Source organism: Harpia harpyja, chromosome Z (assembly GCF_026419915.1).
Source record: "Harpia harpyja isolate bHarHar1 chromosome Z, bHarHar1 primary haplotype, whole genome shotgun sequence".
Lineage (NCBI taxonomy): Eukaryota > Metazoa > Chordata > Aves > Accipitriformes > Accipitridae > Harpia > Harpia harpyja.
The window spans coordinates 74936241-74954144 of record NC_068969.1 but is presented as its reverse complement, the minus strand read 5'-3'; the positions used below and the strand labels follow the sequence as shown (position 1 = coordinate 74954144).

Below are 17904 nucleotides of genomic sequence, written 5' to 3'. Positions count from 1 at the left end.
AGACCTAATAATAATATCACAGATGAAAACTCAAGGGGACTCAGAGGAAGGGAAAAAACCTAGTAAATAGATGTCCTAACTTCACACTCAGGTTGTTTTTTTTTTTACTATTTTTTTCTGCCTCTTAGTGCCATGAACTGTACTTATAGTATGGACAATACTATCAAAGTGTAAGAAAACAAAGTACTTAACATGCCCTAAAGAGAAAACAGTACTCACTGTATATCGACCACACCTATATCTTCTCTTGGTGTGTAGTCGTAACATAATAAAACCTAAAGGGTCTCTCTCTTCTGTTCCCTCTCTCCCTGTAACTCCCACCTTCAGGTGAGTGGTTTTTCCATAACTGACCCCTTAGCAAGTAAATAAAAATGCTTACCAGTTGCCTGAATTATGGGAAATCTCACTGGCTTCTTCCTTTTCCCTATCCTTAAAAGGAAGTAGACAGGATCTCATTAAATACATACTAAACTCTCAGAACATTTTAAAAACTGTCCCAAAAGCCAGCACTGTAAACTTGAAATTAATATGTAACATTACGAAAAACAATCAGCGTCTGGCTTCTCCTTTTGAAACTATCCCACATATTGAATCAAACCATTTGCTTTTCATAGTTTTCTGTTTTAACACAGAAGAGTCAGAAAGTTTAAAAGAAGGCCAAGGCACAACAAAGGAAGCACAGAGATTAAACGTTACAGCTTCAGTACTAATGGAAAGTGATGGACTTCCTAGGAAAAAATTGCAATCTGTATTTTGAATTTAAGGACTGTTTTTGTTAAACTTGTCACTAAAGAAGTCAGCATAGTTATAATGAAGAGCAAGTGCAGTCAACTTATGCGGGTGTAGCTGATAAATATCCAACACAAGCTCTGAAGATGAACACTGAGAGAAGAATTAATTTCTTATGTTATTAAAATGTAAAGAAGCTGGATTCAGCAAAGTACTTTAGCACGATGCTAACTATAAATACGCATGCACTTCTGCAAAGCTACTCCTTTACTTATTAGACTTAAGTCAAGATCTTGCTGTCAGATGCTCCGTTAGGAAAGTAGTATCATCATATGCTCTTCCATTTCTAAGTAGCTCTTCCCAAGAAGCAACCTTCTACATTCTCTGCACTAAGACATTGGGACACTTATATTTAGAGAAGAATTTTGCCTTTGTTTCACCAGAAACTACTCATTATAAAATCAGAAACTGTAATTTACAGTTTAGTTCCAAAATCAGACTCTTCAGATAACAATAATACTGCTCCTACCCAATATACATTCAGGATCTGCCTACCTAGATGGCTTCCAAGTAAGGTGTAGGTCTGCCAGTGGTAAAAACACTACAATTAGATGACAGCAAGTTACTATTATAACCTAAGAGAACACAGAGAGCATGATTACATACATACACATCAGCAGGGACGCTGCAGCACTGCTGATGCCATTAAGCACCATACAACATGGAAACATAACAACTCCACCTTTATTTTTTTTAAATGTAAACAGCTCTAAGTACTCACAGTGACTCACACATCTTCCACTGAAACACCACTGAAATGGCAGCAGAGTATTGACTCTGAAATGCTGTCTGGAAGGCATCTCTAGAGTTCATCTAGTTTAGTCTTAGTTCAAGTAGGACTGCTGACAACACAGGAGCACGTCAGTCATGGCTTTGTCTTGGCAAGTCTTGAAAGCCTGTACAGATGGGAGATTTCAGTACCTCTCTGGTTTCCCTGTCACAATGCTAAACTAACACTCAAGGGAAAAATGTTTCCCAATATAAAGCCTGAACTTCCCAAGCTACCATTTATTACATTGTCTACCTAGAAAACTTCAGCTCCATGGTACACTTGCAACTCTTCAAAGACTTGTGGGCAAGTGTTAGTGTCCTCTTCATTAGACTGAACAAGCTCAGGTCCCTCTGTCTTCACAGGATATGGGCTCTGGGACCTTCGTGCCTTCCTGAACAGTTTATGGGATCATAAAATTGCATTTATATACCCTTTGCAATTATTTTAGAGGGAAATGGAAGGGAATTGTATTAAGGATGGTAAACAGACATTTTTGTATTTTGTCACTCACATGTGTACTCTGTAGATGTTTTGCAGGAATTGAAAGATGGCCTAGAGATTTTTAAGTAGATTTTATCTGCTTGAGCAGATAAAGCAATATAGGTCCTGAGTTTATCATAACAGATTAAACATTCTAACATGGCTTCACTATTTCGTTTTAGAATGATTTAAGGATTAATCAAAAAATATGAAGCAATTAATTTTTTGACTAATCAATCTCTGCTTAACCTTCTGCAGTCTTTCATTTCTCTGTATTTCCAACTTCTAAGAGCAAATCAGCTTTTATGGATGTCATGGCAGATAAAACTATTTTTGTTCCAGAAGTAATTTCTCCCAAAGATACTGCTTATTATTCTCTGAAATTTCTCATAAACAGGTTTTCTGTTGCTAATGATAGCTCATACCATTGCAGGCTCACCATTTGCCTTTATTAAACATCTATGCAACATTACTGCCATAATATTTTTAATCAGTTTAATTAAAGAATGTGTGACCAGATGAAATTTTTGAATTACTCACTGTTCTGAAAAACACTTGTCATTGACAGGATGCACTTTTCCTTATGTAAGAAACAGCTTCACATTACAGTATTTTTACTGGAAATAGGGATAGGATTACAAGGAATATAGAAAAAGGCCAGCACTGGGGATCTGACCTTCTGTCAGATGAAATGCGAAGGAAGCCTTGCCAAACCAAGCAAGCCAGTGTGGCTCTTCGAAAAGAGGACAGGAAAGGTGGGGAGCAGGCAGTATTTAACAGTTTGTTCAAGCACTTGATCTGATTCTATAAGCCAGCTCTACCTCACTAAATTGCTTCCAGAAAAGTCTTATTTCAGCTTCAACGGAAAAGGCTGCAGAAAGAAACTTGTGAATAACTATGTACAGAAATGGGCAGCTGGAGCTGGCTCAAAGCTTTCTCAGTAGCTGACAGCCATTCTCAGCAGTGACGCCAGTCTTTACAGCAATCCCCCTCCAACAGCAGCAACAGCTCATCGTGGCCTCCCTGGCTTTGCAGGCAGCTGGCACAAAGAAAATGAGCAGCGGGATCGCTGTTTTAAGCATCCCCCAAGATCTGCTGGCCTGGGCAACTTCCCTGCTTTGCTTATGTCAGTAGTCAGTCCTGAACTGCATAAAGGCATACTGGCATCGCCAGCCATTACTCCATCTTTCTCGTTACAATATGCAGATGCCAGCATAAAATTCTCCCATGCTCCACACAACCTGACACCAGTTCAATGTAAAAATACCATCACGAAACACAGAATAAAAAACACAGCAGACAAACTCCACAAGTGAATACAAATTTGTTAACTATAAACAGATCATATAATCTTGGACAGGATTATTCCAATTTCTCATTAAATATCAAGAAAAACCACCGTACCTATTCATGAATCATGGGACCGTCCAGTTTTATGACTGGAAACATGTTTTTATGAAACATAAATAAAGTGAAATTGCTTTCTACCATGTATCTCTTACTATATAAAAGATTTTATGCTGATAATCTTTTGTACGACGGTTAAACATTAACACAAGTGTAACTAGACACACAAATCACATTTTCTCACATTTTTATCCAAACGTGATCTCTTACTCTTCCTCATTTTTTAATAGATTAAAAAAGAGTATACTTCCTTCCACTTTTTTTTAGATCCTATACTTGCAGTTTTCATGTTAAAATGATGGATTTATAGTTTGGATTAATGTATTGAAATTCTCTTTGCTATCTGTTGCTCTCAAAAAATACACAATTACTCCTGCAATTACAGAAATAATAGAATTGGCATAATTTATAAGCATTTGACTCTAAGAAGTCAAATCCTGAAAAATACCTGAAGAGTGCTAACATAGCATTTAAAAGTTGTACCCCAGTGAAGGGAAAGTGGCATTTCCCAGCCAACAAACATAGTGCTTTGACAGAAAAGACTAAGTACAACATTAATCTGAAACAATACAGAAGCAGTAGTGGAGTTTCACCCATGACTGTCTAGAGTGGCATCTAGTGGGCATACTGTAACTTACATATTCAATAAAAAATGTAATTCATTTTTCTCTTAAAATTGTTAGTAATTTAAATATTGTCTGTTAAAATTAGGATTTCACGAATTTTGAAAGACTGAATTTTGTTGATATGATAAGAGAGAAGGTGGTGCAGAGGTAAACAAGATGCATTTTTCAGTCAACAACTTGGACTGTGTATATAACTACGTTATGCTGGTAACAAATCTTTGAGTGAGAGGGCATTCAGAGATGCTAATTGTAGAAGAGGAGATACTGACACAAGACAGCTTCAGAAAAAAAAGCAGGGGTTAATATTTCAGAAGTTGTTTAGTAATCTTTAGTCTATTATTTTACCTGACAAAATCTTGTGCATGTGAATGGTTTTTGTGCTAAAGTCTGTATTAATTAGGAATGTCTCCATTCTCTAACTAAGACTTCCAGCAATTACTTAAGTAGAAGCACTGTCTGGCTGCACAGAAAGACCTACAGTGTATTCCTTGGCTAGAAATTTAATAGAGCTGCTACATTAAAGTTAGGAAATAACAGAGGAAATCAGGAAATGGGAGGTAAGTGTAGAGTCCTCCACTATGTAAAAGAAGTAAACACAGTATCAAAACTGGAAGCACTTCAGATTTTTGCCACCAGTACGAGGTATAATCTTGCAGCTATACTGCTGTAACTAGCCATCTAGGAAAAAACTGCAATGGTTGTACAAATATTTTGATGACTAACTCAAATGCAGTAAGAGACAACTTCTAACACAGAGCTCAGGAATAATTCCTTTATTTTCTTCACTGGTCTTGAATCTTTCTGCAAACTAGCCTGACAAATAAGGCTGCTGGTAGAGGACTGGGAAGACATCTCTGTAGGTGGGAACTGTATTTTTAAATCACCTGGGAGAATAACTCTCACCTCTCCAACAACTTAAAGTTGCAACACTGCATTCTCAAATACACAGCAATTTTATGTACCCAGCAGAGGGACAGATGAACCAAATGACAGCTGAAATCCATCAAATCAACATGTTCAACAACCATCAAAGCACAAATATACTGTTCAAAAAAAAGTGGTCAAAAAACATGGTCCAAACATTGCTGTCAAATGTTTTAAATAAAAAAAGTCTGTTAAATTAATTTTGATGAAATAACATGAATGTCAGAATAAATGTTTCTTCATTAATACCTACATATTTATGAGAAAAGTGCGTGAAAATATTTTAAAATTAAATTGTCATTGAAAAGGCCCTTTTCTGGACAGTTTTGACACTGGTTATTGAATAAAATAAGTGGCAATTGTCTTTGCCAGCAACTGCTGCCAATAGCAACATTTACCAGCAGCATTTCTGGCAGCCTCTGCAAGCTGGTTCACAGTCATTCAACCTCCCATTTCCATTATGAACCACCCACTTAAGCAAAAAGAGAGAGAGGCTCTGGCTCTTCCTCATGCAATTGCTTCTCACTACTGATACTTTACATTTGGAAGGCTCTTTATCCACAAACCAAAAAGAAAATACACATGCGTATGTGTGAAGAGGTATGAACAGTTACAATACATACAGCAACAAGGTTTGGCACAGGTGGTTAATGTGTTATTTTCTCTAGTTTCCAAATAAACAATGAGCTCTGGAGATTTTATTTCCCATGGAAAATAAATAAATAATTATGAAGACCATTTGAGGATTTTATTCTATCTGGGAGTTCATATTATCCCTCTGCCCTATGCTCAGTTGTTCTGGATTGCTGAATGTTGATGAAAAAACCCAAACTACTGAAGTATTGTGTTTATTCACAATGCAGAAAAAGAGAAGTGCTCTGATCTCAACATTGTTTTCTTTCAGCCTTCATGCTAAGCCATGTAGGGCTAGCCTGTGAATAAGGAACACATAGTGCTAGAAGAGAAGTGGAAGCATGCCCAGATGTGAACAGCAAGATAGTTCTGATGAAAAAAATTAAATACATGCTTCAGATAATCGCCTCCATAAAGAGTGAAAGTATTCTGAACTCTGTAGCCTCACGTCATTTCTTACTTTTGTCCCATATCAAAAGAAAATGCAACTCAAACATTGTACCAATTTGTCACCCATTAACAGAGTGCACTGATGAACACTACTGAAGTTCCATCTAGGCTTTGGATATTCATCTATTTTGCAGATGTATTTTGTCCAGATTCAAAACATGAGCAGGTATGCCTGCACCTACATACCTGTATGCACACACAAATGAATTCACAGTAAAAATACCTATCCTGGGTTTCAAGTAATTTTAATATATTAGACTTTAACTGGAATATTCTTTAACAAACCAAGCAATCCTTTCTACTTGGGACAACCTAAGAATAATAAAATTTTCCATCAATCTAAAGAACTGACATCCTTGCACTGTGCCTTTATTCAGTACTTGAAGCACAGAAACATTGCAGAAAACCACTCTACAAAGTTCCTTCAGTATCAGTTTGCAGTTGTGGCTGAGGTACTGAAGCCCTAATTTTCTAAATATCCTATTTTGCCTTCGTACAAGTTTTACTTCTAATAAATTCACAAGACAGCTTTTCAGTGTAAATTAAGTACTGTGAATGTAACTACATTGATTTCATGGTGGATATCTGAATTAAGTAGGGTTCTTCAGGGTTTTAAAGAAGCTATGGCAAAACCTTATGGCATGATCACAAAGATGATCGCCAAAGAAACAAGCAAAAAAATCTCTTTTCACTTGTCAAACTATGATTTTTCTACTTAGAATCACAGAAACATTTATGTTGGAAAGGACCTGTGGAAGTCATCTGGTCCAACTCCTTGCTCCCAGTAGGACTCTCTCATTAGATTACGTTGCTCATAGCTGTGTCCAGTCAAGCTTTGAACATCTCTCTCCAGGATGGAGATCCTACCCCTCTAAGCAACCAATTCTACTTCACACACTCATACGTAGCTATCATGCTTCAGCCCTCTTGATCTATGAACACCAAGCTAAAGACAGTTTTACTGAGGACCACTGTATTTACAGACTATTAAGTCACTACAGTTTTAACGATACCCTGCTGATAATGTTTTGGACGAAGTGTTTTTAAGAACAACTTTCTTCCCAGGTTATTTAGCTCCACACTGCTTCTAAAAGGGACTCCACCAGTCACATGGCCCTTCTTCCTTCCACCTCTCCTGTTCCACTTGTCTGCCTACCCCCTTGAATTTCTGTAAGGTTTGTGCAATGACTTTTGGAAATGTTGCTTGAGTCACTTCTAGTTCTGTTCACATCTCAAAAATGTTATGCTTTCCTACTGCTACTGCCATGCAAACATCTGCTACTGGTAAATGAACGGGCTAGTCTACATTTCAGAAACATCGAGACTTGATGGGGGATCACAGCTGCACTTTGCTCCTAAGTAACAGCCACTGCTTTAAAAGTTTATAAACTCAGGATAAATCTGTAAGACAACAGGATGCTGAAAACAGAATGAGAGAGCATCAAGTTATAGCAGCAGAATTCACAACAGTGCAAGCAGCAGTCTTCCCACAGCTCTGGCTGCTACACCACTGTGTATTACACAGCAGCAGTGGAGCAGGATTAGGCAAGTTTCTGGGGAACTCCTGTTCACAATGAGGAGAATGGTAACACATGCAAAAGTATTTGTTGGAATATTTTAAAAATGACTGATCAAGACTGGCGCGAGAAAGATTCAATCTGGTTATCACACCAGGTTAGATGATGCAGGCCCTTAAAGCAGACAAACCATTTGGTTCTGCATCATAAGGAAGTGAAAGCCAGTGGACAGATGAACACAAGGCAAAAGCAAGAAGCTGGGAAAACTATCTTTATGTCATCATTTTTGTGGCTGTCCATTGAGCAATATGGCATTTGTCAAGATCACAGAAAAGCCAGAACCTAGATAATAGTTTAACATGTGTGAAAGGAGGACACACAGGAAGTAATAGTAATATTAGACATAGCTTGAAGGCATGTGTCTAGGATTTCTTAAGCCAAGGAATCAATTTTGTTATTATTTTAAAAACTCAGAATTCTTAAGCCATTCCAGCCTGCTTCATACATTACAAACATTTTCAGCAAGAACCGCAATCTGGGATCAAACCTGTAAATACATGAATTATAAGGTGGTACTTTCTATAAAGCTTTAATGCAAATCAGATGACAATTCTGATGATTAAAGGGAAGGGAAGGAAATACTGGTTTAAGAGAAATTCAGTTACACTTTATTATGTTAACACTAACGATTTTGGCTGCAGCTAAATAAAATAATTTATTAAGACATAGTACAAGCTTTAAAAAAACAAACAAAAGCTTAAAAAAAAGGTTTAAAACAAAAGCTTTTAAAATAAAGAGCAGTAAGCTACTTAACAAGAATCTCCGATTAAAAAGAATCAATAATTGTTCTTAATAAACCTCTTCAAAGGGTTGCAAATTACCTGTCTGGATAGGACATATAAATGAATTAGACCTTAACAGCAAAATAGTTTCTATTTGCTTTGTTATTCAAGCTCAGTGAAAACCCAGCAAATAAACCACCCTATGAAAAACAAGTTTTTAAAGTTATATTAATGTTACTATTTTAACAAAGGAAGAGGCACTTCAATGGTTCTTTTATACGTGGTTTCATTCATCAGTGAAGAGAAACTGCTTAACAATTAAAATAATGAAAAAAATCATTGTTCTCCTAAGGCATAGAGATGCATATATAAGATATTCATATGTATCTAGGATACATAGTATGTATTTATAATGCTGGGCATTAGTGAAATTCCTTACTCAAAAGTCAAAGTGGAAGGAATATTAGTTGTATTAGCAACATTTATCTCCAATCCTGTTAAAACTTCACATTTTACAACTGTATTTCTATTTTTTTTTAAACCAAAATATATCAGCTCTGACCAAAATAATCTAAACTGGCATTTCTCCCCCAATTTATTTTGTGCAATGGATGTTCAGAATAATCATACTGATTTACTTCTAAAAATGATCTTTTATCAGTGAGTACTTTATGCTGTCCAATGCCTCTGTAGCTTTGCAGCCTCTGATGATACCTCAGGAAAGACAGTATCTGCTTTTTGATAGTTTAGAAAATTTCAAAAATTCTCTTAGCCTATTAATCCATTAATTTAGCTGAACTGAGGAAATTGCATCCTGTCTTTTCTGTTCTTCCTCTGGGAACACAGGAAAAAAAAGGATCTCTACCTATAAAAAGCCCACATTTTCATAACCACCATAGACCTACACAAGCTATATGAAATCATATATGCCTTAATGCAGAAGAAAAATATGTACAAGCATCAATAAATACCATCCTTTATTTTGCCATCTGGAAGTACTTAACAAGGTCTGCAAAGATAACGAAAATCTCTTTTTTATGAAACCAGATTTTACAGGTATGTAATGTCTCCAGTCCTTCCATAACTGCAAGTGGTTACTAGCTCTCTTATAAAGCTGGAACTCATTTTTGCATTTATTGCACTGAGACCATGAGATTTTATATGTTTAGAAGAGCTACCTGCAATACATATTTAAATGCAGCATATCCTGGAATATGGATTGATATACTTTATCTAGAAAAAAATCCTTTATTTAAGAAAACAAATTGATTTTAAAAATTGAAAAGTTCTAAACTGTTCTTTTTGATAAAACTGCAAATTTCTCCAGATCTGCTGGTATAATACAGAGCAAAAGCCTGACCTAGAGGACATAATACATCATAAACTAACTTACCAGAGAGATGATTCCTTCGTTTTTTGTCTCACCTCTAATTCTGTCAGACTTTTCTGAAAAAGTGAAAAGGTCAAGTATCTGATAATTTAACTTATAACATGTTCTTCATCACATCATATCTGACTGAGGGACGATTTACTTAATTTACAGTACTATTAATGTAATTAGCATATTATGTCCTCTGGATCAAATTTTGTCCTGATTTCCACCAATGAATCTAGACAGACTTACTGTTTTATTAAGGGCAGAATTCGGAACAGTTAGCTATCTCTCCTTTTACATATATTTAAAAAGAGAAAGGCATTTCAATACTGTACATTGTCTGAAATTTTTGAAAGATATGTTTAAATATACTGTCCTTACCAATTCTTCTCATTTTGTATTTATGCACTAAAATCAGATGCTTAGTTATGTACAATCTAGACACATACTTAAGAGAGGAGAGATGATGTTGTTTCTGAGTACTGCCTGTTAGAGGAATCATAGTTAAAATACTGTTGGGCAGCCATGTGTGCTTTTCTTCAGGACTGAAACCCACACCTGTTTAGCTGCAGATCTTTGTCATGGGAGTGCAATTTCATGGATGTATCACTTAAGAGTCATTCTACACAGGACTCTGAATACCAGGCAGTCTGAACACTTGTCTTATTTTCTATGTATGATGTCCCCTTATAGAGTAGTTATAATATATTTCTCAGAACTTTCAATACTTAACTCCTCCACGGGCATGAAGACAGAAACAGTTCCCAGCTCAATCCCACATGTACCCAGTAAGTAAAAGCCCTGGAGAGACACTAGCAAAGCCTGTCAACTCAGTATAGCCTCATCTGATTTATAATTCAAATGTATTTCTCTTGAATAAGCTAAACAAGGGAACAAATAGATTTACAACTGAGAGTCTATCAGGCACTACATCTTGAAATACAAACCAAGAGTCTTAAAGGCTCTAAACCAGTTTCATAATGATGAAGGGTCATATGAACATACATGCACTAAATGGCAAATAATAATTCTTGCAGATTTATGTTTACTCATGAAACTGAGATTAATGAAAAAATGTATTAACTAAGAAGAATGCCACAGATGATTAGAAAGCACAGTTTTCTTTGTAAAAACATACTACGAGGAAAAAGACTTCAGGCAATAACATGCAGTGAACTAATTAGAAAAAGAAAGTAGGCCATCTTACAAAAATCATACTGTTTAATCAGGCCATGCAAAAGGAGTAGCAGAACACTGCAAATTGTCGAGTCAGATCTTTTAATTTCAGTAAGAGGCACACAGATCAAAGAAGGATCAGATTCTATCACAGTATCACACTGATGGCATACGAAGAAAGTAGGGCACTGACACACACTCACTTTGGTGCTATAATTTTAATACTGTTTCACAATTTAAAGGTAAGTGTGAAAAGTATGTCTTGGCTGATTACCAAAGTCTCCAAGTTAAATTGTTGTCCTCCCTACTGAGCTTCTCACACCCCAGTAAAGAACAAAAATCTTTTTGGGGGCTAAATTTCTTAATTCAAGGTGTCAACTAACACATTTAAAACCTTTTCCTGTGTTTCTGCCACACCCACATTCAGACAAACTACACTTTGCTTTATGCAGAATAAATAAACCCATTCTTCTCCCATGCGTTCTGGGACTGCAATGTTTAGAGATACAGGGAAGGTGAAAAGGAAGGGAAGGAAGCAGCGCTCTGGTATACCAACAAAATCTTGACAGATAGCTTTCAGCTTGCTGAAAGCCAAAACTAAACTGTCCAGATGGGTGCTTAGCTCTAAGACAGTCTGGATCCATCCCAGAGCTAGAGTAACACAAGCCTAAGGCTGCTGGAATATGCTACTAGGGTATGTATGTATGTACGACTTGAAAATAAAAACTGGTTTGAATTAAAGTTATGAACATACTTTAAACTGAAAGACAAAAAGGTTCAGAAATTTTCCACTGTTGTTAATAAGAAACGTAAATAGTTTAGCAGTGAGGTGGAAGAACCATTTTGCAAGACAACGAGGAGTTTTACAGCTTTTGCCTCCAAGTGTTTTGAAAGTGAAAACTTGAAAAATTTAAACAGCTTTACAAGTAAAGTGATCTTCTTCATAATAGTTGAAAAGTAGTTATAGAAAAGCTATCACAGCTTCAGGTATCACTTCATTGGAGAGCCCAAAACATAAAGGAAATCTTCAGTCAGATGTCTTATTCAGTTCCCAACACGTGAACTCTTCTAGCTTACAAGAACACAGAGCAAGATACTCCAAATGATTCAGCCTAGGAAGATATTGCTCCACCTTCTACAGTAAGGATGCTCTAAGTTATGATACGCACACTGAAGTTATCTGACAAACAAGAGCAAGCGTCTGAGCAAGCCACCTATCTAGAACAGGACACACTCAACAGGGAATCAGAATCTAGTAAACCTCTCCCTGTGAGACAGTTCCTACGAGAACTACTCCCTGTGAGACAGACAGTATGAAAACACAGTGATAAATAGCTAACATCAGAAAGTTTGGAAGTTTATTTTTGATAGTTAGAATAGCATTTGAAAATTATCATAATTAATTTTTCTGTATTTGATTTCCAATATATTTTGTTTTGACTTGTATAATTAAAATGCTTAATACTTCTATGTTGACTTTGTGGCTACAAAAGAATGTTGCAAACAGAAAAAGATACAACCATTTCTGGCTTGGCTTGAAGTGAGCCAAGTTTGACCGAGTTGTCTTTTTATCTACACGTGTCTAGCTTCCAAAATTGCAAGAGATGAAGTTGGTGCAGATTACATCATCATTTTCGTAAATTCAGCTTTGAATGATATAGTTGATTATATAACTCACATTAACAGTATTTTTCTTTTATGGAAAGACTATAAATGTAACAGCTTTGAGAGGTCCCAGACTTTATTAAAAAATGAATCCTGAAGAAAGTTCAGCATACAAACATGAACGTCCAGGGACATCTGTTTTACCTTGTTATGTCAACCATTCTCTTAAACAACATGTATGCAGCCATGAAGAACATTCAAATGTTTTATTTTTTTCACCTAACTTTTGTAAGTATGTGTTAAAAGACTTGCATAGGACAGTGCCAGTGAGTATAAAAGTTTGATGAATAATTTAAAATAGTCCTCAGGAAAGACAAAAAAATCTAAACATTAAATCATCTCCCCACTCTGTAAAACTGCATTCAAAATACTGAGTATTAGTGTGCTTTGCCCCCTCAGCTCATCCACTTTCTTACTTCTGTTATTTTTTGAAATAAAAATACAATATACATCCTATGCTTTAAGTCAAAGGAATGAAGTTTACTACTTTAGGGTTTGTTCTAGCAAAGAATTTATAAATTTTGTCTTCATTTCCACGACCTATTTTTGTGGCTCTGCTACATTAACACTAACTGCACAAATAGCTACACTAAGAACATTTCCCTATATTCAACTGTATTCCCCTTCAACACAAAATAGATAGGTTTCTTTGAATCCTCCATGGAGTGGATTAGCTTTACCATATTTGAAGATTGATTCCCTCCTCCCCTCTTGATCCCTGTAGTGCTTCTCACTCCATTGGGTGCAGTTGTGTATGACTGCTGGTAGACGCATTTGGAAAGCATCTGGGACTGGACAAGAGAAGTTATTTTTTCTTTAAAACTGCTGCTTTTTGCTGATGCTTGCTTACCTCATTGTCTGACTCCACAAGCACTTGATCATATTCACTAAGAGCTACTAGGAACATGATAGATGTGACATTTTCAAAGCAATGTATCCATTTTCTTCTTTCTGATCGTTGGCCTCCTACATCCACCATTCTGCAAAATTAACATCCACATCAACTCCATGAATACCTTAACAGATAAACACACAAGCACACACACGACAAAATTCAAGAATTTAGTTGAAAACACAGTTTGGTTTGTTTTTCTTAATGATTTTTTCCATTGATATTTAATGGATTCTGTTATAAGTAGACAGTTAATCATATTTGCTTTTAAGTCTGCTATGTTTTCTGTATTTAAATTATTGTGGGTCTCAAACCCCTCAGATTTCTGACAAAAAGGTCTCATGAGCCATGATTCAGCAATGTATGCCCTGCATATTCAGCAGAAACAGATGTGAACAGAACAGACTTGGCGGTTTGCCTTTTCCCCCCCAAATTACCAGAGTCAAAATTCCCGACTTGTTAAAGCTGCCCCATTTTAAGAGGACAAATAGAACACAATAGGTATCTACTAAAATTTTTAATATCCAAAATTAAAACTCCAATTTGCTCACAGTGTATTCCCACTTCATCCCATGTCACAGTGTAACTAAATACAGGTGTCTAACATGCAGTTGCAATTTCATAGTTATTTTTTAAACAACTATACTTGCACTCAAGTAGGGTGATTCCTCTCGAAAGGAGAGTAATTTCTGCCTAAAAATCAACAACATAAGTGGTAATTTTGTATTTCATAATTTACAAGAATTATGAAGACACATGATTGTATTTTCAGAATATTATTCATAGTGGAACCTTGATATATATTATTGAAAAGATTAATTGCAGGTTTTCTATCAGTAATAACTACCTTCAGAAAAAGACAAACCTAATTGTCTTTCATCCTTTTGACATCTTTAACATCAGCTCCTTATTACATGTGGACAATTACATGAAAATATAATGACCAAGCCCATATTTTAAAAACATAGAATAGTTGCTTTTTATGCACTTTTAACCAATATCCTATACCTGGTATTACTAATGTAAAAGGAAACAAAAGAAACAAAGCAAGTGGGTGTTAAAACTTTTTTTCTACCTGAAAATGACGCTTTGTAAGTCGAATGGATATTCAATGATCCCTGTTGTTGGGACTCGAACTCTGAGCACATCTTGCTGAGTTGGCAGATACGTGGAGTCTGCTATGCGGTCCAAGTCATTAAGATAGCTATAGACAGGGAGAAACAACAGGAATGAAAGACAGTGACACCATCATCCCACTGAGGAAAAGAGAAAGGAAGACTTGGGAATGGAAATGGGCTCTGGGTTAGGAAGAAGTACAACAGAAAAAGGAGCATTATTGGCATAAAAGAGGGGACAAAGTATAAAAATGTGCTCCATCCTCCCTTCCTGTACACTTTCATAGCTTCAGGTAACTTCTACAGAAGGGTAGCATAATTATTCTTGTTTTTCTCATACAAGTTTGCTTGGCTTTCATGTGTAAATTCACCAGAGATTCAAAGTTTTCAATTACACAATTCTAGGCAATTTAGAGACAAGTAATATTATAAAATGTGTGAGAAGTACAAAATTGCACAGTTTTATTTGAATATGTAACATATTTCTTGATATTCACTCTGCAGTATCTACACACATACATGGATAGACAAACATGAATCTCCCAAGAACAGTGAACTGTTACAGAACAGATCATTATCAGTTACAAAATGACAAGAGGATAAATGGTACTGTTTGGAGATTCAATAAAAATAAAAAAAAAGGAAAACACCACCCACTGACAACTGTAAAACTCTCCAGATCTTGTTATCAGAAGGCAGCACCGATTATTTAGTGGGATCGCTGGCACCTGGAAGTCCTGCATTCACACTGAAACTTCTGCTTAAGCTAATAAGCCTGCAGTACATGAAATACACCCCAGTCGGTTAGCAAATAACCCGAAATTGCTATAAAATTGCTTGTAAAGTTTTATTAACTACAACACAAAACTGTTCTGCTATTGCTTAATGGTGGGTTTCAACCATAAAGCACCAGTGTACTGGAGGTTTTAATTAATTCTCATAAAAGAGATGCTTCAGAAAAGAGGTCTACCAATGTGTGTGTGATAGCCTGTTCGGGTCCAGAAGCTGGACATCTCATGAAATCGGTGCACCAGGCAGCTTCGGCTGTCCCCGTGGTAAATGTCTGGGAGAAAGACTGCTGCAGGAAATGAAGTTCTTGGGCATTTGGTTACTTCCCAGCACAAGAATGACCTAGAGTTAAGCCACTGAGAAGATAAATTAACCTGCAGGTGCCCTCACTCATTCTAGGGGGGAGGACAGCAACGGGCTTGTAATTTATAGAATGATGATAAAGTATCACGAGGCTCTGAACATGTTCTTTTCCTTGTAGTTGTTAGTGAAGGTGCTCTTTTCAAATACCCCCCCCCCCCCAAGAAACAGTTAAGACTTCTTCTGGATGCTTTCAATGATTTCTTAATGAAATAGTGAGAGCAAGTTATCCTGAACAGTGATAGAAACAAATCAGTTTCATTTCCACCTTACAGCAAAAACACAGAAGAATTTGTTAGGTCTGCGAGGGAGCCAAAAACATTTTCAAATCTCCCTCACTATGATTTTATTCATGAAAGATTAATCCAATAGTAAACATTGAATGTGAGAAAGTTACACCTAGTTAGGAAGATGTGACGAACCATGTATCTCGGATAATTCAGAAGCTACTACTCTGAAAATATTTTCTGAGAATGCCGATTAGTTTCTGCCAATAAGAAAAAGGTGTGAAAGTCTGACCACTTCATCTGCCCTCAGGTATTTTACACAATAAACAGAACGGACAAGCACATCATCAGTTTGTTGGTGGAAAAAAAAAAGTGAATGAAATCCAGAACTACCACAATAAGAAACTGACAGAAACCCTGAACTAGCTTCCCCCCCCCCCCACCCCAATTGGTTTTGCTTTGTGACCGTATTTTGGAGGGGTTCAAAGAAGCATTGTGGGTCATTACATGCTACAGTGGTATTCACTAGAGCAGGAGAATTTTTACTGAATAAATTGGTAAGCGGCCCATTTACACAATTATCTTGTTGCATTCCTTTGGCAAGCTTCAGCTGTAGTCTCCAACGTGAGCCTGGTTACTGCACCTCTGCACCATCAGCACAGTGGAGATGTTACTAAAATACACTATAATGCGCATCTGGCTGATTTTAGAAAGGCAATAATGCAAAGGGATATTAATGAGTTAAATCTTATTTGCATTACTGCAAACCATTAAGCAGGCAGATGATTTTTTTTTTGTTCTTACACAAATCAATGACGCCATTAAGTTCCAGAAGCATTGATCTATCCTTAAAAAGTACTTACCTCTTCCTCATTCTCATTCAGTTCTGCTCAAGTTCTGCTCATTCAATTACTAAACAGCAACCTTCTCACTCATTTCACCCATAGCACCTCACAGAGCCTACACAGTGCATGGAAGAGTTCTTATGCATCCTCATGGAGTCCTATTTCTTTCCTAGATTTCTTCACTTAACAGATCAAAGGATGTTGGGCTCTCTAAGAAGTGTCCTAAATTATACATTCAAACCCAGAATCAAGGAAGCAGTATCAAAACCAGTAAGAGTACCTCACAGAAAAAAAGTGAGACAGCATCCACAAAATCCTTTAAAAGAAAATCTTTGTGATACTGACAAATCATAACCAGAATCTACAGTCCAATGAAAGCAATTTAGAATACATCCTGTATTTTTTGTTTTCAAATAATATTTAGTCCCTACATTTCCTTCTAACTTAAAACTTAATAAACAATCGTATTATTGTATCCACTTACTTAAATGAAAATGTCTCAGTTCTCTGCTGCACAACCTTACTTTTAATTTTTTATTATTGTTATTTTCACCCCGTGACCATACAGCAAATAGTCAATGAAATTCTTATTAAGTAGAAAAAAAATGTTTTTCTTTTAAGTTTTGATTTGTTGTTGTTGTCTTTTAACAGAGACATTTCTGCTGAAGAATTACTTGTGCTGGAATTCAGATTTTAGTGAAGTTTGTGCGTTGTTGCTCTGAAGCAAAGGAGTAGATTATTTTCTGCTAATGACTTTAACAGTTCTGCAGATCAGTTACACTTCCTGTTAACATATGAGGATAATGTAACTTCACATTCTTCTATAAACTTCAAGGGGATTAAACTTTTTTCTGAAAATCAGACTGACAGCTTTGCCTGCAGCAGCAACACAAAGTTCCTTTCAAGATACTCTAAAATCACTAAAAACTCCTTAAGTCGCTCTTAAAATTCATGTAACCTCTAAAACAAAGTAACACAATTAATTTAAAAACTCTGTTATGTTTGGGTAAGAACATGTATCATTAGGATTGACATCAGGGTCTTTCTTTTCCATTGTACCCACTGCTTTATATCACATCC

The 17904-nt window shown here is 36.2% G+C and overlaps 1 protein-coding gene across 2 annotated transcripts in view; it reads right to left on the bottom strand.

The window, feature by feature from the left end:
• The window catches only part of LOC128136359 (guanine nucleotide-binding protein G(q) subunit alpha-like), a 137647-nt gene that overhangs the window by 11708 nt on the left and 108035 nt on the right, over positions 1 to 17904 (bottom strand). For both annotated transcript variants that reach the window (XR_008233339.1, XM_052775756.1), the window contains exons 4-5: positions 14564 to 14692; positions 13447 to 13576 (exon numbers count right to left, since the gene is read on the bottom strand). Coding sequence is in view for 1 of the 2 variants with exons in the window: in XM_052775756.1 (XP_052631716.1) it covers positions 13447 to 13576; positions 14564 to 14692 (259 nt within the window). In the remaining variant the exon portion in view is untranslated. The remainder of the gene's footprint in view (positions 1 to 13446; positions 13577 to 14563; positions 14693 to 17904) is intronic.